A 23,197-nucleotide genomic window follows, 5' to 3' on the forward strand; every position below is an offset into this window, starting at 1 on the left:
CAGTGACTGGATAGACATTCTCTTATAAGCTGAGTACGCAATCAAGAGTATGCACCAATAGAGTAATGCTAACCAATGACAAAGACAAACTACAGTAGGACCTCCATTATCCTAACACCTGTGTGCCTTAAAAATGAAGTCAATAAACTAAAAAGTGAACTCTGTAAAGTGAACTCTGAAAATAAATGAAGCCCATTCATTTATCTACACAGTTCCATTCAACTACTCTAATAGAACATACAGTTACTCTAATAGAAAATTCACCTAATGACAATATTGTCTAATAGAGAGCAGTCACTTATACCATCAGATAATTGAGATTCAGATAATCAAGGTCCTACTGTAGTTACATACACATCCTTATGTGTATTTGAGTACTCTAGTCTAACCTATATTGACAATCTGTCCCACTTACCAATAGTGAACTGGATTAATGGCTGACGTAAACCATAGTGATGGTTAGCATTATTAAAATCAATTGATGTAGCAGTAGAACCATCAACACCATCAAACATATACAATACATATCCAGCTGTCTCTATGGTCCTCACTCTATAACGAGCATTAGGTGGATGATAATATCCTATAACATCTCCTGACTGAACAAGTATTCTGTTATTACCAGTGAGAGGAATGTTTGCTTCTATATAAGTTAACTCAACAATGTGACTTTCATCAACTTGAACTTGAGCAATTTTACTATAAATTGTTGAATCCTGTGATAATGGTCTCCATACTTGTATGTAAGGGTAATTATTCCGATCTTTATCAGGTATTAATCTGACTCTGATTCCAGTTATTCTTGCATTACAATGGAAATTGAGATGTGGAACAATTCCTAATCTGTTATGATTCATTTCATCCAAACCAATTCGCTGAACATTGACATTTTCTATGCAAAGTTGTCCTTCTGTTGAATATAAACAACACAAATGTGTATAGTTAAAGTATAAAATGATTAAATGTGTCATAAACCATGATAACAAGTTCATAATAGGAATCATCTGTTGTTTTTTTCAAACATCCTAATAAAACAAACACCAAAATGCCATCTTGGAAAGCATCCTTCAACTGAAAAAATCCATCTGGTGGTTTTTTTTGGCCCTCTAGTGAGTATCAAGTGAAAAGAAAATGGTAAATTTATTTTTAGACAAATCTTAATTTTACCCTTTCTTTGTTTTATCCACTTATTCCAATAAAAACTTGAGTCCTTCCACATGTTATGTTTGGTACACAAAGTATTGCTCACATGGTGTGGAAGGACAAACATATATAAATACATACATACATACTACGTACATACATACAAACACCCAGGTAGAGAATAGTTTTTCAGAAACTGGGTAGGCACTTAGCAGCCTGGCTGTGGGTGAGCGCCTGGTATAATAATAGGTTACATAATAAGTACAGTGGTTGTCCAAACACAACTATTCTGACAAAGTCTGTAGTGGTGATAAACATTGAGGAGCATACTATAGTCAGTTACACTAAGCAATAAAAGGCAGTGACTATATGGGATCTGACTGTAGGGAGAGACTTGAAATGATAAACTAAATAAAGTTAATGACTGTTGCCACCACTGTGATGCAACTTTAAAATTTAATAATTATTTAGAAACAATGAAAGTTTTGACCAGTAACCCAAATTGGACATGTACTTTTTGATTTATCTCCTTTTGTGAGAACAAGAAAAGGATTCAGCAAATGGCAAACACCTTTAACATTAATTTACATGATCTCTCATGTGCTGGAAAAACATAACTTGCATGTTATGTGCATTTCTTGTTTGACATTCAGCTGGTTTGTGCTGTACAGTATTACACAGTATGGTAGTATTGTGTTGTAGGGATCATAAGGGTTTGTATATTTCCATGAAATGTACCAGCCTACATATATAACAATACTTTCATGGTGCCTTGGTAGCATTGGTTTTGTATATCAAGCTTAAGAATGCCTTCACTGTGATATGAAATGCTATTGTTAAATTGCAATATAATGTTGTGGAATTTTCTATTGGCTGGCTGGCTGACTAACGAACTAGCTGCCTAATGCCAAGCACAACTTAATAATGACAGACACCATGGACTTGATATTTTCACTGTTAGAGGTTACTTCATACTGACAGATGCTTTTTGGCAGATTGCATGCAGTATATACTATCTAATCAAAAACAGCCAAGCTGTAAAAAAAGGTGCGGCCCCCAAAAAGGCCATGGTGAAAAAAGATGTGAAATCCAAGGTGGCGGCCAAGAAATGGCTGTGATGGTAGGTTAATGGTTACATTTTAATAACAACAATTCACGTGAATTTGGTGCCAAGACCAAGCGGCACAAAATTCACCTGAATTGTCATTATTAAAATGTAACCATTAACCTACCATCACAGCCATTTCTTGGCCGCCATCTTGGATTTCACATCTTTTTTCACCATGGCCTTTTTGGGGGCCGCACCTTTTTTTACAGCTTGGCTGTTTTTGATTAGATATCACTTCTTTTTGTATTTGTATACTGCAAAGCCAGCCTATGGCTGGCTTTGGGGCTTCTTTAACCCATGTGTTTTTTTCTTTACTACAGGAAGAAGAAAAGAACTTAAAGAAGACTTTTAGTACTTCAATTATTTTTGATTTCATTAGTAATTATACAAATTATATACATATATTTATTAAATGCCCATTATTCCCCACAGGATATTTTTTTGCAGCTGATCTCTCTACTGGGTGACTTGAAATATAGCTGAACTATATACAGGATGGTTTCTTTGTAGCTGAACTCTCTACAAGGTAACCTCTTCTAGCTGGTCTCTCTACAGGGTATTTTGTTTCTAGCTGAACTCTCTACAGGTGATTTGTTTGCAGCTAATCAAACTCTCTACATGGTGGTGTCTTTGTAGCCGAACTCTCTACATGATGGTTTCTTTGTAGCTGAACTCTCTATAAGGTGACTTCGTCTAGCTGAACTCTCTACAGGGTGATTTTTTGTAGCTGAACTCTCTGTAGGGTGATTTGTTTGCAGCTGAACTCTCTACATGATGGTTTCTTTGTAGCTGAACTCTCTACAAGGTGACTTCGTCCAGCTGATCTCTCTACGGGGTGATTTGTTTCTAGCTGAACTCTCTACAGGTGATTTGTTTGCAGCTAAACTCTCTACTAGGTGGTTTCTTTGTAGCTGAACTCTCTACATGATGGTTTCTTTGTAGCTGAACTCTCTACAAGGTAACTTCTTCTCTACAGGGTGATTTGTTGTAGTTGAATTCTCTACAAGGTAGTTTGTATGAGGCTGAACTCTCTACATGGCGGTTTCTTTGTAGCTGAACTCTCTACAGAGTAATTTGTTTGCAGCTGAACTCTCTACATGATGGTTTCTTTGTAACTGAACACTCTACAAGGTGACTTCTTCTAGCTGATCTTTCTACAGGGTGAATTGTTGTAGCTGAACTATCTACAAGGTAACTTCTTCTAGCTGATCTCTATACAGGGTAATTTGTTTGTAGTTGAATTCTGTACAGGTAGTTTCTTTGTAGCTGAACTCTGTACATGATGGTTTCTTTGTAGCTGAACTCTGAACTCTCTACGGGGTAATTTCTTTGTAGCTGAACTCTCTATATGATGGTTTCTTTGTAACTGAACTCTCTACAAGGTAACTTCTTCTAGCTGATCTTTCTACTGGGTGATTTGTTTGCAGCTGAACTCTCTACATGGTGGTTTCTTTGTTGCTGATCTCTCTACAGGGTGATTTGTTTGTAACTGAACTCTGTACAAGTGCGTTTTTGTGGGTGATCTCACTGCAGGTTGATTTGTTTGTAGCTGAACTCACTAAAGGGTGATTTTGCTTGTATATAGCTGAACTCCTTGCATTGTATCTAGTTTCTAGCTGATCTCTCTACAGGGTGATTTGTTTGTAGCTGATCTCTCTACAAGTTGATTTGTGTGTAGCTGATCTCTCTGCAGGTTGATTAATTTGCAGCCGATCTCTCTACAAGGTAATTTGTTTGTAGCTGAACTGTCTGTAAAGTGATTTATTTGTAGCTGATCTCTCTGCAGGTTGATTTGTTTTAGCTGAACTCTCTACAGGGTGATTTACTTGTAGCTGAACTCCTTACATTGTGTCTGGTTTCTAGCTGATCTTTCTACAGGGTGATTTGTTTGTAGCTGATCTCTCTACAAGTTGATTTGTGTGTAGCTGATCTTTCTACTGGTTGATTTGTTTGTAGCCGATCTCTCTACAAGGTAATTTGTTTGTAGCTGAACTCGGTACAAGGTGCTTTTTTGTAGGTGATTTCACTGCAGGTTGATTTGTTTGTAGCTGAACTCACTAAAGGGTGATTTGCTTGTAGCTGAACTCCTTACATTGTGTCTAGTTTCTAGCTGATCTCTCTACAGGGTGATTTGTTTGTAGCTGAACTCTCTATAAGGTGATTTGTTTGCAGCTGAACTCTCTACATGGTGGTTTCTTTGTTGCTGAACTCTCTACAGGGTGTTTTGCTTGTAGCTACTCTCTACAGGGTGATTTGTTTCTAGCTTATCTCTCTACAGGTTGATTTGTGTGTAACTGATCTCTCTACAAGTTGATTTGTTTGTAGCTGAATTCTCTGCAAAGTGTTTTGTTTGTAGCTGACCTCTCTTCAGGGTGATTTGTTCCTAGCTGATCTCTCTACAGGGTGATTTTTTTGTAGCTGACCTCTCTTCAGGGTGATTTGTTTCTAGCTGATATCTCTACAGGGTGATTTTTTGTAGCTGACCTCTCTTCAGGGTGATTTGTTTCTAGCTGATCGCTCTACAGGTTGGTTTGTTTGTAGCTGAACTCTCTACACGGTGATTTGCTTGTAGCTGAACTCCTTACATTGTGTCTAGTTTCTAGCTGATCTCTCTACAGGGTGATTTGTTTGTAGCTGATCTCTCTACAAGTTGAATTGTGTGTAGCTAATCTCTCTGGAGGTTGATTTGTTTGTAGCCGATCTCTCCACAAGGTAATTTATTTGTAGCTGAACTGTCTAAAAGGTGATTTGTTTGTAGCTGATCTCTCTGCAGGTTGATTTGTTTTAGCTGAGCTCTCTACAGGGTGATTTATTTGTAGCTGAACTCCTTACATTGTGTGTAGTTTCTAGCTGATCTCTCTACAGGGTGATTTGTTTGTAGTTGATCTCTTTATAAGTTGATTTGTGTGTAGCTGATCTCTCTGCAGGTTGATTTGTTTGTAGCCGATCTCTCTATAGGGTAAATTGTTTCTAGCTGATCTCTCTACAGGGTGATTTTTTTGTAGCTGACCTCTCTTCAGGGTGATTTGTTTCTAGCTGATATCTCTACAGGGTGATTTTTTTGTAGCTGACCTCTCTTCAGGGTGATTTGTTTCTAGCTGATCGCTCTACAGGTTGGTTTGTTTGTAGCTGAACTCTCTACACGGTGATTTGCTTGTAGCTGAACTCCTTACATTGTGTCTAGTTTCTAGCTGATCTCTCTACAGGGTGATTTGTTTGTAGCTGATCTCTCTACAAGTTAAATTGTGTCTAGCTAATCTCTCTGCAGGTTGATTTGTTTGTAGCCGATCTCTCTACAAGGTAATTTATTTGTAGCTGAACTGTCTAAAAGGTGATTTGTTTGTAGCTGATCTCTCTGCAGGTTGATTTGTTTTAGCTGAACTCTCTACAGGGTGATTTATTTGTAGCTGAACTCCTTACATTGTGTGTAGTTTCTAGCTGATTTCTCTACAGGGTGATTTGTTTGTAGTTGATCTCTCTATAAGTTGATTTGTGTGTAGCTGATCTCTCTGCAGGTTGATTTGTTTTAGCTGAACTCTCTACAGGCTGATTTGTTTGTAGCCGATCTCTCTACAGGGTAATTTGTTGGTAGCTGAACTCTCTACATGGTGGTTTCTTTGTTGCTGAACTCTCTACAGGGTGTTTTGCTTGTAGCTGATCTCTCTACAGGGCAATTTGTTTGTAGCTGATCTCTCTACAGGGTGATTTTTTTGTAGCTGACCTCTCTTCAGGGTGATTTGTTCCTAGCTGATCTCTCTACAGGGTGATTTTTTGTAGCTGACCTCTCTTCAGGGTGATTTGTTTCTAGCTGATTGCTCTACAGGTTGATTTGTTTGTAGATGAACTCTCTACAGGGTAATTTACCTGTAGCTGAACTCCTTACTTTGTGTCTAGTTTGTAGCTGATCTCTCTACAGGGTGATTTGTTTGTAGCTGAACTCCTTACATTGTGTGTAGTTTCTAGCTGATCTCTCTACAGGGTGATTTGTGTGTAGCTGATCTCTCTGCAGGTTGATTTGTTTGTAGCCGATCTATCTACAGGTAATCTGTTTGTAGCTGAACTCTCTATATGGTGATTTGTTTGTAGCTGATCTCTCTGCAGGTTGATCTGTTTCTAGCTGATCTCTCTACAGGTAGATTTGTGTTGATTTATTCATTGTTGATCGCTCTAAAGGTTGATTTGTTGCAGCTGAACACCCTGCAAAGTGTTTTGTTTGTAGCTGATCACTCTAAAGGGTAATTTGTTTGTAGCTGAACTCTCTCCACAGTGACTTGTGTGTAGCTGAATTCTGTGTAACTGAATTATCTAGAGAGTGACTTAATTGTAGCTGAATTCTCTACACAGTGCATGACTTGTTTATAGCTGAACTTTCTTCAGTGTGACTTGTAATGTTCTGAATCTCTATAGTGATATATTTGCTTAACTCTCCACATGGTGACTGTCTTCTTGCTGAATTGTCTATAAGATTAACTGTTTGCAGCTGAACTCCCTACAGAATAACTTGTGATGTAATAAAATTCTAAAATGGAGTAAATAAATTAGCAGAATGCTCTATTAGGGTGACTGTTCTATTAGAGTATCTCGATCTCGCATTTGCTACACGGAGTTGGCTTTCGAATCATAACTAAGTGGTTTGTAATCCGATTCTTCTGTACTACTGCAAGAACTTTCTATGAAGATTATTCCAGATATACACCGATTTTCAGCTCATTGCTCTAAGCAGTTTGCCTAGTAGGCGTGAAAACTAATACTTTTTTATTCATAAAAATCGATCGCGTAATTGTGACACAGGTTGGGTTTTGTGTCATATCTCCGTGGTCTTTATCTCGATTCCTTTCAAACCACCAAAAGGTACTCCTACGATGGTTACTCCATCTGCATAGCAATTTTCAACTCATTCCATGATGCGGTTTACCCTGTAGGCGTGACAACAAATCGATCTTGTTTTACGCGAATAATCGGTCATAACTCCTGAACCATTCATCGGATTTGTACCAAATTTGATGCTAGGATTCGCCTTTGGACTCCCTTTCTGTGTGCCAAACTTCAAGGCGATCGGAGTACGCGTTTGCTTGTTATAGCAATTTTTGCAAGTGTGCGAAAAGACGAAGAAGAAGAAAAAAAAACGAAGAAAAAAAAAACGAAACTTTGGCAGCTCGTATCTCGGAAATGGCTGGAGCGATTTCCTTCAAATTTGGAATGTAGACTCCCTTGGCTGGCGGGCAACTGTGTAGCAAATTTGGTTCCAATCAGATAAGTGATCACCGAGATACAAAGGTGTGAAAATGACGTTTTCGTTCTTCCTGTCAATATACTCACGGTGTGGCGCGCCGGCTTCTTGGGCTGCACGACACACTATCGTGTGTCTTGATGTATACTACTATTTACATAGTGTATAGGCAGTACTATATGTGAACTACAAGTAAGACTATAGAAGCAGTAGTAAACTGATTTCTCCCAAGCAAAAACATCGTTATTAAGCCTAGATATGGTACCCTTAAATCATCGGGTTCCTATTCCATATAGACATACAAACACCAATGTAAATGTACTAACACATTTCCTACCTTTCCTACACATGGTTTCACTACCACTCCAGCTTCCATCACTGTGACAGGTCCTAGTGTCACTACCAGTTAGCACATAACCAGTGTTACATGTGAAACTACAAGTGTCTTCATAGGAAGGAACTCCATCATCTCCCAGTGAACAAGTCATCACTCCATTATTAGGATTGCCAAGTGATGGACAAGTAACTGCAAGTTAAACAAGTTATACATTACCATCTTAATGTAAAATATGCACAAAATATGTTGAATGTATCAGCATACAAATAATGAATTGTGGGCTGACCTGCACACAATATAAATTATAGTGTGCAAAAAGTAATTAACTGGTAATAATGGATTGTGGAGATCTTATAAACATCACCAGAACACACAGAAATCATTTCTTTGATAAGCCACACAGAAAGAGAGATTCAAGCTAGTAGTACCCTGTCCCAGTAATCAAGGCCATCAGAAATGGCACTGCATTATTTCCAATGCCATTATGAGATCTGAAAGAAAATGGGTATCAAAAAACTAGACTTCTCAACTTTGGACAGGTCAAACCAAAATGAATTTGGTGTATTAGTGTGCAATAGTAAGTTTCAATTTTATGTATGTGTGTGTGTGTGCGTGTGTGTGTGTGTGTGTGTGTGCTTGTGCGTGCGTGCGTGTGTGTGTGTGTGTGAGTGCATGAACAATACGCTAGGGATGGTTGATGGCTTATGCCAGCCATTATTATCCTTCGTTATGATGTGGTTGATACCCAAAAGTAATCTTGTGCTCTTTCTGCTATGAAGTGTTGAATTGTTTCAATCGATATAGTGTTGCTTTTATTATTTAAGCTTTATGTATATGTTAAATCATTGCCGCGAGTGCTATATGAAAAATAAAGTACGAAGCACATGGCTGATACGCTAATAAAGCGCTGGGTGTTTTATTTTTCATATAGCATGAGCAAGCAATGCTTTAAATGATTTATGGAACTTTCTAGCCATGTAGCATCACCATACACTAGAACTCGTAATTAACACACGTTGCACAAATTATTAGAAGCCTGAATGCACACAAACTGGTTTAACAAAGCAACTCAAATGTAGTTTACCATAGTTTGGCATGGCAGACGTTCATCTAAATGGACAAGTCCTGGAGATATCATGAAACTACTTCACCATGTATCACAATAGAATCGATTGTGGGTTGTGACCAAAACCTGTCAAAATACATGCTGCACTAGAGCACGTGGGTAACTGTGCTTTATTGCCCACAGAGTGCTTTATTGCCCACAGAGTGCTTTATTGCCCACAGAGTGCTTTATTGCACTGCAAAGAGTGCTTTAATAAAGCACTCTCAATAAAGCACTGTTTGCCCTAAAGTGTACTTTATGAAATTTAAAGTACACTTTTCCTTTGATGTTGCCCATGCAAAGTTCTGTATTTTGATATATCTAGTGGAAACATTGAATATAGAAAACCGAACCGAGTCATGCTGGCATGGCAGATTTATGAGGGCTGGCCCGATTTGGTTCAGCTCAGTTTGGTGGGTGTTTTACTGTGGTGAAAGCCAAGACGAGTTGTGCCAAACTGAGCCAATGTGTAACATGAGGCAAGTGTAAATGCAGTATAACTATATAGGTCAGCAGAAGTGGACTCCGTGAATGCTTGCATTTTGATAAACAGTTCTGGAATTTACAGGGTTTCACAGCATTTGGAATTACAAAAGTGTTATTCAGGCAAATGTGAGCCAAGTCAACCAACCATAGTTAGCATAAATATCAGATAGCTTCTCACAGATAACTCTACATCTTCTATATCGCTCCAGCTCTCTTATAAAAGTTGTTATACAGCTAGCCCAATGCTACTACGTATAAAATTGTAGTAAATTGTTTGCTTGTACGTATAACTACAGCAGTAGCTAAGTGTTAAAATTTAAAATATATTTTGGCTCCAGTTCTCCATTAAAAACATATACAAAATGACACATCATACCTCTTAGACAAAAGGTTGCAGTACCACTCCAGCTGCCATCATTTTGACAGTTCCTAGTGTCACTACCAGTTAGCTTAAAACCGGTGTTACATGTAAAACTACAAGAAGGAACTCCATCATCTCTCAGTGGACAAGTCATCATTCCATTATTAGGATCAGTAAGTGGAGGACAAGTAACTGCAAATCCACCTGTATATACAGTACAAAGCAAACCACATGTGGTGACTAATTTTACCTATTATGCTTTCATATTGCTCATTTATGGTTTGGAGAATTATTCCAAAATTTCCTTAATTACATTCCATTGCACCCTTTTATGCTCCCATTGTGCTATTACATTTCCCTAGACTTGAAATCTTTATTAGAATATCCAAACCACATTATGACTGTTCTATTAGGATATTTATCTAAACTATATAACTATTGTTGTCAGTAATGTAGTCTAATATAAAGAGTGGTCACATGCAATATGAGAAGTGCAATTAAACAATATTAAATTTGTACATTGTGACATAGCTACTACCACTGAAATGTATTACCAACTATTATTGAGGTACTATTTTATGTGACCCACTGAGCGAAAACCTAACTTGTTTTCAAACTTCATTAATTTTGTAACTTTTTGTTGTCTATAGGGAAAAACCAGTGGGCTGTCAAAGTTTCAGCCTTATCTGGTAAGTGCTTTCAGAGTTATAGCAATAGACAATAAGAAGAGCAAAACAATCGATCAGTACAGTGCCAATATGGGAAAAAAACAGGCACTTATTTAATTGATCACAAGTCTTGAGTGCAATGGGCTACAGAGTTGGGACTTGTGTCACTGTACGTATTCAACATGAACTGGGGCATTCATTAACTGGGGCATTCATCAAGGTATGCCTAAATACAGCCATGCTGTTAAGAAAGAACATTGTTCAAGCTTAGAACTGGTGATGATACCACAATGTAATACGTTTTACCACAATGTAACCAAACACACGTAACTCACGTTTGCTTCATAGTACAGAAACAATACAAAGATATTTTTACTCTTCATTAAGGAAAAATTAGGAAATTTAAGTTCGATTAGGGATCATAGAAAAAAAAAGTAGGGAAACAAGGGAGATGAGGTTGCCCACACCTGCAGATATACTAGTGAACAATTAATCCCTAATTCTGTCTATATATAACCAAGACCAAGACTGAATTAGGGATTAAATGTTCACTAGTATATCTTCAGGTGTAGGCGACCTCCCTTGTTTCCCCACTTTTTTTCTATGATCCCTAATCGAACTTAAAATTCCTAATTTTTCCTTAAACTTGTTTGTTTACTTTTTTTGTAATATTATTGTAACTGGTGAACCACTATCAATTACTGCCTGAAAATGCAGCAGTCATTACATTTCACTTCAGCTATTTTCAGCCCGTTACACAGCGTTACAAATGAAGAACAGTGTTAGAATTTCCTCTGCTATCAATCCAGTCACCACAGAAAATACAGACGATTATTTACAAACATACTGTAGGGAAGCCATGCATTGTGTTACCACAAATCGACACCTTGGGCTGTCAGCAAAAAGAAATGGGACACAAAAGAGGACAAAGGTAAGTCCATAATGCATGCATTGTACGTACTGTAGTATGCCAAAAAGGCACATCTCGGGACAAAGCGACGTCGAACAGTGAAAAAGTCAAGCCCATAGCCTTAGCCATTATCAAGTTATGCTCAGGCAGTAGAAAATTCCATTGAATTTTTATTTTTTCTTAAGTTTGCAACAAATTTATTGGAAGCCTTTAGGATCGTACTGAAGGCACTTTTGTACTTGGTTATACCTAACTAATACTGCCAAGGTGCCAGGATGGTGTTGTAAAGCTGGTTTTTGGGTGAATTTTTTGGCCAGAAAAACCCTAATGTCCATGATCTCTAAAATACAGTACTACTGTACTGTATGATAAAGAGGTGAATCCATCGGTATATTAGATAGCTTAATTCAAGTCTTCCTTTACTGTTTACTGAAGCAATTAAGTATGTGTTAAAACATTTATGCTGTACACATTTTTTACCCGATGTATTTCAATGGCATTTATCTCGAAAACAGAATAATGCAAACAAGTCAGGTTTCACTCAGTGGGTCACATATAGACAAGCCATGTTGATTATTTATAATCAAATTAAACTTACTGAAATACTGGTACATATTGATGCAACAACCATATGTACATGTGCATGCTCCTATTGCTCACCTCTATCACACATAGGCTCAGTGCCACTCCAGCCTGCATCACTCTGACAGGTCCTAGTGTCACTACCAGTTAGCTCATAACCAGTGTAACATGCGAAACTACAAGTGTCTCCCTCATAGCCTACTCCAGTAGTGGTATGTGAGGAACCATTATAACACAACATTTCAACACCACTGGGTGGAGCCAATGTAACACATTGGGTGTCTAAAATGAAGCAAATAATAATAACAATACATAGTATCAATAAACATGAAGACACATGATAATGGCTCAAGAATCCAATGTAATAGACAATCTAATCAAAAACAGCCAAGCTGTACATTTTAATAACAACAATTCAGGTGAATTTGGTGCCAAGGCCAAGCGGCACAAAATTCACCTGAATTTTCGTTATTAAAATGTAACCATTAACCTACCATCACAGCCATTTCTTGGCCGCCACCTTGGATTTCACATCTTTTTTCATCATGGCCTTTTTGGGGGCTGCACCTTTTTTTACAGCTTGGCTGTTTTTGATTAGATATCACTTCTTTTTGTATTTGTATACTGCAAAGCCGGCCTATGGATGGCTTTGGGGCTTTTTTAACCCATGTGTTTTTTCTTTACTACAGGAAGAAGAAAAGAACTTAAAGAAGAATTTTAGTACTTCAATTATTTTTGATTTTATTAGTAATTATACAAATTATATACATATATTTATTACATGCCCATTATTCCCCACAGGATACTTTTTTGCAGCTGATCTCTCTACTGGGTGACTTGAAATGTAGCTGAACTATATACAGGATGGTTTCTTTGTAGCTGAACTCTCTACAAGGTAACCTCTTCTAGCTGGTCTCTCTACAGGGTATTTTGTTTCTAGCTGAACTCTCTACAGGTGATTTGTTTGCAGCTAAACTCTCTACATGGTGGTGTCTTTGTAGCCGAACTCTCTACATGATGGTTTCTTTGTAGCTGAACTCTCTATAAGGTGACTTCGTCTAGCTGAACCCTCTACAGGGTGATTTTTTTGTAGCTGAACTCTCTGCAGGGTGATTTGTTTGCAGCTGAACTCTCTACATGATGGTTTCTTTGTAGCTGAACTCTCTACAAGGTGACTTCGTCCAGCTGATCTCTCTACGGTGTGATTTGTTTCTAGCTGAACTCTCTACAGGTGATTTGTTTGCAGCTAAACTCTCTACATGGTGGTTTCTTTGTAGCTGAACTCCCTACATGATGGTTTCTTTGTAGTTGAACTCTCTACAAGGTAACTTCTTCTCTACAGGGTGATTTGTTGTAGTTGAATTCTCTACAAGGTGGTTTGTATGAGGCTGAACTCTCTACATGGCGGTTTCTTTGTAGCTGAACTCTCTACAGAGTAATTTGTTTGCAGCTGAACTCTCTACATGATGGTTTCTTTGTAACTGAACACTCTACAAGGTGACTTCTTCTAGCTGTTCTTTCTACAGGGTGAATTGTTGTAGCTGAACTATCTACAACGTAACTTCTTCTAGCTGATCTCTATACAGGGTAATTTGTTTGTAGTTGAATTCTGTACAGGTGGTTTCTTTGTAGCTGAACTCTGTACATGATGGTTTCTTTGTAGCTGAACTCTTTACAAGGTGACTTCTTCTAGCTGAACTCTCTACGGGGTAATTTCTTTGTAGCTGAACTCTCTATACGATGGTTTCTTTGTAACTGAACTCTCTACAAGGTAACTTCTTCTAGCTGATCTTTCTACTGGGTATTTGTTTGCAGCTGAACTCTCTACATGGTGGTTTCTTTGTTGCTGAACTCTCTACAAGGTGAATTCTTCTACCTGATCTCTCTACAGGGTAATTTGTTTGTAACTGAACTCTGTACAAGTGCGTTTTTGTGGGTGATCTCACTGCAGGTTGATTTGTTTGTAGCTGAACTCACTAAAGGGTGATTTTGCTTGTAGCTGAACTCCTTGCATTGTATCTAGTTTCTAGCTGATCTCTCTACAGGGTGATTTGTTTGTAGCTGATCTCTCTACAAGTTGATTTGTGTGTAGCTGATCTTTCTGCAGGTTGATTAATTTGCAGCCGATCTCTCTACAAGGTAATTTGTTTGTAGCTGAACTGTCTGTAAAGTGATTTATTTGTAGCTGATCTCTCTGCAGGTTGATTTGTTTTAGCTGAACTCTCTACAGGGTGATTTACTTGTAGCTGAACTCCTTACATTGTGTGTAGTTTCTAGCTGATCTCTCTACAGGGTGATTTGTTTGTAGCTGATCTCTCTACAAGTTGATTTGTGTGTAGCTGATCTTTCTACTGGTTGATTTGTTTGTAGCCGATCTCTCTACAGGGTAATTTGTTTGTAGCTGAACTCTGTACAAGGTGCTTTTTTGTAGGTGATCTCACTGCAGGTTGATTTGTTTGTAGCTGAACTCACTAAAGGGTGATTTGCTTGTAGCTGAACTCCTTACATTGTGTCTAGTTTCTAGCTGATCTCTCTACAAGGTGATTTGTTTGTAGCTGAATTCTCTATAAGGTGATTTGTTTGCAGCTGAACTCTCTACATGGTGGTTTCTTTGTTGCTGAACTCTCTACAGGGTGTTTTGCTTGTAGCTACTCTCTACAGGGTGATTTGTTTCTAGCTTATCTCTCTACAGGTTGATTTGTGTGTAACTGATCTCTCTACAAGCTGATTTGTTTGTAGCTGAATTCTCTGCAAAGTGTTTTGTTTGTAGCTGACCTCTCTTCAGGGTGATTTGTATCTAGCTGATGTCTCTACAGGGTGATTTTTTGTAGCTGACCTCTCTTCAGGGTGATTTGTTTCTAGCTGATGTCTCTACAGGGTGATTTTTTGTAGCTGACCTCTCTTCAGGGTGATTTGGTTCTAGCTGATCGCTCTACAGGTTGGTTTGTTTGTAGCTGAACTCTCTACACGGTGATTTGCTTGTAGCTGAACTCCTTACATTGTGTCTAGTTTCTAGCTGATCTCTCTACAGGGTGATTTGTTTGTAGCTGATCTCTCTACAAGTTGATTTGTGTGTAGCTGATCTCTCTGCAGGTTGATTTGTTTGTAGCCGATCTCTCTATAGGGTAATTTGTTTGTAGCTGAACTCTCTATAAGGTGATTTGTTTGTAGTTGATCTCTCTGCAGGTTGATTTGTTTTAGCTGAACTCTCTACAGGCTGATTTGTTTGTAGCCGATCTCTCTACAGGGTAATTTGTTTGTAGCTGAACTCTCTACATGGTGGTTTCTTTGTTGCTGAGCTCTCTACAGGGTGTTTTGCTTGTAGCTGATCTCTCTACAGGGCAATTTGTTTGTAGCTGATCTCTCTACAGGGTGATTTTTTTGTAGCTGACCTCTCTTCAGGGTGATTTGTTTCTAGCTGATTGCTCTACAGGTTGATTTGTTTGTAGATGAACTCTCTACAGGGTAATTTACTTGTAGCTGAACTCCTTACTTTGTGTCTAGTTTGTAGCTGATCTCTCTACAGGGTGATTTGTTTGTAGCTGATCTCTCTACAAGTTGAATTGTGTGTAGCTGATCTCTCTGCAGGTTGATTTGTTTGTAGCCGATCTCTCTACAAGGTAATATATTTGTAGCTGAACTGTCTAAAAGGTGATTTGTTTGTAGCTGATCTCTCTGCAGGTTGATTTGTTTTAGCTGAACTCTCTACAGGGTGATTTATTTGTAGCTGAACTCCTTACATTGTGTGCAGTTTCTAGCTGATCTCTCTACAGGGTGATTTGTTTGTAGTTGATCTCTCTACAAGTTGATTTGTGTGTAGCTGATCTCTCTGCAGGTTGATTTGTTTGTAGCCGATCTCTCTACAGGGTAATTTGTTTGTAGCTGAACTCTGTACAAGGTGCTTTTTTGTAGGTGATCTCACTGCAGGTTGATTTGTTTGTAGCTGAACTCACTAAAGGGTGATTTGCTTGTAGCTGAACTCCTTACATTGTGTCTAGTTTCTAGCTGATCTCTCTACAGGGTGATTTGTTTGTAGCTGAACTCTCTATAAGGTGATTTGTTTGCAGTTGAACTCTCTACATGGTGGTTTCTTTGTTGCTGAACTCTCTACAGGGTGTTTTGCTTGTAGCTACTCTCTACAGGGTGATTTGTTTCTAGCTTATCTCTCTACAGGTTGATTTGTGTGTAACTGATCTCTCTACAAGCTGATTTGTTTGTAGCTGAATTCTCTGCAAAGTGTTTTGTTTGTAGCTGACCTCTCTTCAGGGTGATTTGTATCTAGCTGATGTCTCTACAGGGTGATTTTTTGTAGCTGACCTCTCTTCAGGGTGATTTGTTTCTAGCTGATGTCTCTACAGGGTGATTTTTTGTAGCTGACCTCTCTTCAGGGTGATTTGGTTCTAGCTGATCGCTCTACAGGTTGGTTTGTTTGTAGCTGAACTCTCTATAAGGTGATTTGTTTGTAGTTGATCTCTCTGCAGGTTGATTTGTTTTAGCTGAACTCTCTACAGGCTGATTTGTTTGTAGCCGATCTCTCTACAGGGTAATTTGTTTGTAGCTGAACTCTCTACATGGTGGTTTCTTTGTTGCTGAACTCTCTACAGGGTGTTTTGCTTGTAGCTGATCTCTCTACAGGGCAATTTGTTTGTAGCTGATCTCTCTACAGGGTGATTTTTTTTGTAGCTGACCTCTCTTCAGGGTGATTTGTTTCTAACTGATCTCTCTACAGGGTGATTTTTTGTAGCTAACCTCTCTTCAGGGTGATTTGTTTCTAGCTGATTGCTCTACAGGTTGATTTGTTTGTAGATGAACTCTCTACAGGGTAATTTACTTGTAGCTGAACTCCTTACTTTGTGTCTAGTTTGTAGCTGATCTCTCTACAGGGTGATTTGTTTGTAGCTGAACTCCTTACATTGTGTGTAGTTTCTAGCTGATCTCTCTACAGGGTGATTTGTTTGTAGTTGATCTCTCTACAAGTTCATTTGTGTGTAGCTGATCTCTCTGCAGGTTGACTTGTTTGAAGCCAATCTCTCTACAGGTAATCTGTTTGTAGCTGAACTCTCTATAAGGTGATTTGTTTGTAGCTGATCTCTCTGTAGGTTGATTTGCTTTAGCTGAACTCTCTACAGGGTGATTGCTTGTAGCTGAACTCCTTACATTGCGTCTAGTTTCTAGCTGATGTCTCTACAGGGTGATTTTTTGTAGCTGAACTCTCTTCAGGGTGATTTGTTTCTAGCTGATCTCTCTACAGGTAGATTTGTGTTGATTTGTTCATTGCTGATTGCTCTAAAGGTTGATTAGTTGCAGCTGAACACCCTGCAAAGTGTTTTGTTTGTAGCTGATCACTCTAAAGGGTAATTTGTTTGTAGCTGAACTCTCTCCACAGTGACTTGTGTGTAGCTGAATTCTGTGTAACTGAATTCTCTAGAGAGTGACTTAATTGTAGCTGAATTCTCTACACAGTGCATGACTTGTTTATAGCTGAACTTTCTTCAGGGTGACTTGTAATGTTCTGAATCTCTATAGTGATATATTTGCTTAACTCTCCACATGGTGACTGTCTTCTTGCTGAACTGTCTATAAGATTAACTGTTTGCAGCTGAACTCCCTACAGAATAACTTGTGATGTAATAAAATTCTATAATGGAGTAAATAAATTAGCCGAATGCTCTATTAGAGTGACTGTTCTATTAGAGTATCTCGATCTCGCATTTGCTACACGGAGTTGGCTTTCGAATCATAACTAAGTGGTTTGTAATCCGATTCTTCTGTACTACTGCAAGGACTTTCTATGAAGATTATTCCAGCTATACACCGATTTTCAGCTCATTGCTCTAAGCGGTTTGCCTAGTAGGCGTGAAAACTAATACTTTTTTATTCATAAAAATCGATCGCGTAATTGTGACACAGGTTGGGTTTTGTGTCATATTTCCGTGGTCTTTATCTCGATTCCTTTCAAACCACCAAAAGGTACTCCTACGATGGTTACTCCATCTACATAGCAATTTTCAACTCATTCCATGAAGCGGTTTACCCTGTAGGCGTGACAACAAATCGATCTTGTTTTACGCGAATAATCGGTCATAACTCCTGAACCATTCATCGGATTTGTACCAAATTTGATGCTAGGATTCGCCTTTGGACTCCCTTTCTGTGTGTAAAATTTCAAGACGATCGGAGTACGCGTTTGCTTGTTATAGCAATTTTTGCAAGTGTGCGAAAAGACGAAGAAGAAAAAAAAAAACGAAGAAAAAAAAAACGAAACTTTGGCAGCTCGTATCTCGGAAATGGCTGGAGCGATTTCCTTCAAATTTGGAATGTAGACTCCCTTGGCTGGCGGGCAACTGTGTAGCAAATTTGGTTCCAATCAGATAAGTGATCACCGAGATACAAAGGTGTGAAAATGACGTTTTCGTTCTTCCTGTCAATATACTCACGGTGTGGCGCGCTGGCTTCTTGGGCCGCACGACACATTATCGTGTGTCTTGATTATGTTATTAGCTGTAACTGTAATGTAAGGATTTCAAACAGCAGCTCAAGACATTACAGCTGAAAATGATAAATAACTAGCAAAAATGAATACTTTTCATGTCTACTAGATAAAATGGAATGAGAATAAGTTAAAATACAGTTTAATCACCAAACATGTGTCCTTTCAGTGGTCATAAACAAATTGAAGTAAATCTAAAAACTATTGCAGCTTGATGTACATTCACAAAGTATGGACAACTCTTTGCATTAAAAAGATCAGTACATATATATCCATGCCAAGGCTGAAATTGACTAGCATTAACATCACTGTAGCCTCTTCCAGGAATAAACATAATTATCATGATATTTAAAACCAAGCTTTTCTGATTTTTTTACAGTTTGGCTGCTTTGACATACATGTAATGCACAGTGACTTGGTATATACGTACATTTACTCATGCATCCTTATAATAAATAGAATATGTGTTAACGGTCACCTGAATTAAGTGATCACCTTTGTATAACTGCAACTGTCACAGGGTCCCAATACAAGTGTATGCATTGTGGTCTGTATAAGTGTTAACATGGATTACAGTCAGGAAAATTCACTTATGAATCACTGTAGTGACTATACATAACCTCAACTCTCATGTAGTGGTTACTACCTTATAATGAACAGCTAGTGGCTTGTTCAGTCAATGATTTGAAATTGGCAGTTTCAAAAAAATTGTAAATATCCTGCCTTTCAATGAATACTATCTGGCCTCATTGCTTAAAAATACTCAATGTTCATTAGCAACAGTCATAACAAGTTCACCTTGCTGTTTCTGTACTCATAATCACTTACAAAATGGAATATTACGGTTGGCACAAGCCTCTTAATTGTAATTACAGTGAGCCCTTGGTCATCCAAACCCCTTTTGTTCTCAGGCAATGATAAAAGTACTCAGATAAGTGAATTATTGGGATAACTGAAGCCCATACATTTATGTACAGAAATCTGTTGAAATACACTAATAGAACATACACTACTCTAATAGAACAGTCAATTACAATTTGGATAAATTGGATAACCGAGTGTGTACAGTACCTATTTATACTGGTCATAGCACTAAAATGCTGTTGACCACTTTATATTATAACAGCCACCTGTATATAAAGGCCAAAACTTACTGGTAACTGTAACAACTGTTACACACAGGTTCCACTGTTCATACAGGTATCGCAAATCCGAGTGATTAAGGTGCTAAGCTGGCTTAGCTCTCCAAGGTTATAAGAACTTTAATAGGCTTAACTCAACTCAAACATTCATACCACTCATACAAACTGCAAAATGTGCTCTCTATTTATACTACCAAACTGTATTACCTAACTTCCTGATGGAAGACTTAAAAACTACAAAGTCCTCATACAGCAATAAGGTCACCTTAACCTTGTAAGGCTGCCTTATACCTATGGTACAAAAGAATGTAGCCTAAATAATCAAATGTACATCACTTCCAAATTACAAAACAAAGGTTCCCTATTGCTTGGTGTGTGCATGATATAGGTCACTATGTCACACAGGTTAGCAGTTTTTTTCAATGGAGGAAACTTTGTTATTTTGTGGATTTACAATTATCGTGAAAATTTCAATTAAAATTATTTACTCAATGTATTGTCAGATTGTTTCTTTCATTTTCATAGCCTAAATGAAAATTATATTCTGATCATGCAAGACTAACTTGATTCACAATTAATGAATCTTAACTATTTTAAATGCATGAAAGAAGGCTGCAAAGGAGACAATGTGTTTTCACCAAATCAAAATGGTTTATTGGTTAGAACATTCAGTATCTTCTAGAATTGTAGCTGCTAGCTAATGGTGCTAGTGGATACTACACAAAGAATATTTATGAAATGAAAAAAAGTGAGGGAGAATGGGCTTGGTAAAATAGGAGGATTGTTCTGGGCACATGGCCAAATGCCATTGCATCATCTTTTATCATCACCACAACGTAGGCCACAGCATAAGCCACAGTGTAACTACAAAAACTCCTGCTGATGTCACACTGTCTCCACTTCCATGACGTTGCACAATTTTCTCCATTAAAATTATATAAAAGTGATTTGTGAGTTTTTTTTATTGGAATTTTGGATTGTGACAAGCTGCAAAAATTTTAACTTGAAAAAAAAAACTTGCTATACAGTACTTGTCCTGACAGACTTATACATTGCATGGAGTAGCTTATAATTAGCATACACTGATGTGGTAAGGATCTTAATGAGATTTCTTGTACAGCAGAGAGATTAACATCAGTACATTTGTGGTCACATGCTGTACTTGGGTGGATTGAATGCTACCATTTGAATGCTCTAATGGGGTATTATATAAGAGAACATATCAATGATAAAGTCAAACCAGCTACATACACACCCCTTATGTATTGGAGTACTCTAGTCTAACCTGACAGTGAAAATCTACCCTACTTACCAATAGTGAACTGGATTAATGGCTGACGTAAACCATAGTGATGGTTAGCATTATTAAGATCAATTGATATATCAGTAGAACCATCAACACCATCAAACATATACAATACATATCCAGCTGTCTCTATGGTCCTCACTCTATAACGAGCATTAGGTGGATGATAATATCCAATAACATCTCCTGATTGAACAAGTATTCTGTTATTACCAGTGAGAGGAATGTTTGCTTCTAAGAAAGTTAACTCAACAATGTGACTTTCATCAACTTGAACTTGAGCAATTTTACTATAAATTGTTGAAACCTGTGATGATGGTCTCCATACTTGTATGTAAGGGTAATTATTCCGATCTTTATCAGGTAGTAATCTGACTCTGATTCCAGTTATTCTGACATTACAATGGAAATTGAGATGTGGAACAATTCCTAATCTGTTATAATTCATTTCATCCAAACCAATTCGCTGAACATTGACATTTTCTATGCAAAGTTGTCCTTCTAATGAATGTAAACAACACTGTATAAATGTGTACAGTAAAATTAAAAATTGTACAAACAATACATACTGTGCTATTAGTTATTCATAAAAGGTAGTTTTTGTTGTGCAACATGTGTAATTTATGAACTATTGGACTATTGGTGGTGGATACCAGGAGCGGATCCAGAGCTTGGCAAGGGGAGAGGCACAAACAGGCCAAGTTGTAGATGGTTGGGGAGACCCATACACCTCTTAGTAGTATCTCACTATTGATTTTTACTATTTTGGCCTTTGCAGCTGGTTGTGAAGTCTTAAAAGCTGTTTATAGGCTCTGAATTCCTTAAACAACAGCAACACAATAATTATTTTTAGAGGCGCTTAGTACGCACGAAGGTGCTGGGTGACAACTTCATAGTTAATTTGACTTTGGTTCACAGGTGAATTTGTAGTAAAATGTACATATTTTCGTGAATTTATAAGCTGATCTTTGCTTGACAAAGTTTAGTATTTTAATCAGAAGTATGGCTCCTACACAAGGTGGGAGGGGGGGGGGGGGCATTTGCCCCAAATGCCCCATCCTGGATCCGCCATTGGATACTTCTTTAATAAGATGACCTCATCATCATGGCCACCTTTACCAAACATATACTTATATACAGCCTTATTTATGAGGCACCACCTCATTATTAAGGCCATAGTTTGTGGTCCCAAAGGTGGCACAATTAATGAAGTTTCACTGCACTTATATAAGATTCAAAACAACTTTCATCATTATTTCAATTCCTAGGAACATCCTTATGTTACTGTTTAAGATACACATCTTTAATGAGATTCTAATAAATGCCACACAACAATCGGGATGCATGCACATACATATACACATGACTGCTACATCATAGTATACCCATAACAGTTACATAGTGCATAGTCAGAGTACCACATGTGGAGTACAAGTGAGACTACAGCACAGCAGCAATTGTTAACAGATATTTCAAAAACATCAACATCTAAATATTTAGCCTAGGTATGGTACTCTTAAATACTCATAACCTTGTTCCACATAAACTGTGACATACAAACAACACAAGTAAATACATTCACACATTTCCTACTTTTCCTACATATGGTCTCACTACCACTCCAGCTCCTATCACTTTGACAGGTCCTAGTGTCACTACCAGTTAGCACATAACCAGTGTTACATGTGAAACTACAAGTGTCTTCATAGGAAGGAACTCCATCATCTCCCAGTGAACAAGTCATCACTCCATTATTAGGATCAGTAAGTGGTTGGCAAATAACTGCAAGTTAATTAAGTTATTTATTACATCATATGTAAAATATACACTATATAGTAAAATATTGAGCTGTCACTGCAGCAGGGATATGAGACAACACCTTAATATTTAATCTCTCCTCAAATTGACTGTATATACTAATGACTTTAATGAGCTATATCATACAGTACGATAGTAACTGTATAGTAGGGACGACATTGGAGTAGGCATGGCCCACAAAATCAAATCACCCAAAAAAACAGCCTGACGATGATGAGGCAGTATTGGTGAGGTAAAACTGAGCCCAAACAAGCTTTCAGATCGACCCGAAATGCTTTCAACAAGTTGCTACAGAATTTTATAAATTTTTTATTTGACAGAATTTTCTACTGACTAAGTAAGTAACTGACTGACTGATTGACTGACGCCTTCAGACAAGCATAACTCGATAACGGCTAAGGCTATGGGCTTGATTTTTTCACTGTTCGACGTCGCTTCGGCCCAACAGGTGCCTTTTGGCATACCACAGTACGTACAATGCATTCTTCATGGACTTACCAGTGTCCTCCTT

At 37.9% G+C, this 23,197-nt stretch overlaps 1 protein-coding gene across 1 annotated transcript in view; it reads right to left on the reverse strand.

Annotated features, from left to right (window-relative positions):
• Window positions 1–23,197, reverse strand: part of LOC136250832 (sushi, von Willebrand factor type A, EGF and pentraxin domain-containing protein 1-like) — a 96,469-nt gene that overhangs the window by 39,220 nt on the left and 34,052 nt on the right. Inside the window, exons 12-17 of the mRNA XM_066043152.1 lie at window positions 22,462–22,650; window positions 20,875–21,369; window positions 12,009–12,212; window positions 9,786–9,974; window positions 7,819–8,007; window positions 416–910 (exon numbers count right to left, since the gene is read on the reverse strand). Coding sequence (XP_065899224.1) covers window positions 416–910; window positions 7,819–8,007; window positions 9,786–9,974; window positions 12,009–12,212; window positions 20,875–21,369; window positions 22,462–22,650 — 1,761 coding nt within the window. The remainder of the gene's footprint in view (window positions 1–415; window positions 911–7,818; window positions 8,008–9,785; window positions 9,975–12,008; window positions 12,213–20,874; window positions 21,370–22,461; window positions 22,651–23,197) is intronic.

This window comes from Dysidea avara, chromosome 3, assembly GCF_963678975.1.
Source record: "Dysidea avara chromosome 3, odDysAvar1.4, whole genome shotgun sequence".
Classification (NCBI taxonomy): domain Eukaryota; kingdom Metazoa; phylum Porifera; class Demospongiae; order Dictyoceratida; family Dysideidae; genus Dysidea; species Dysidea avara.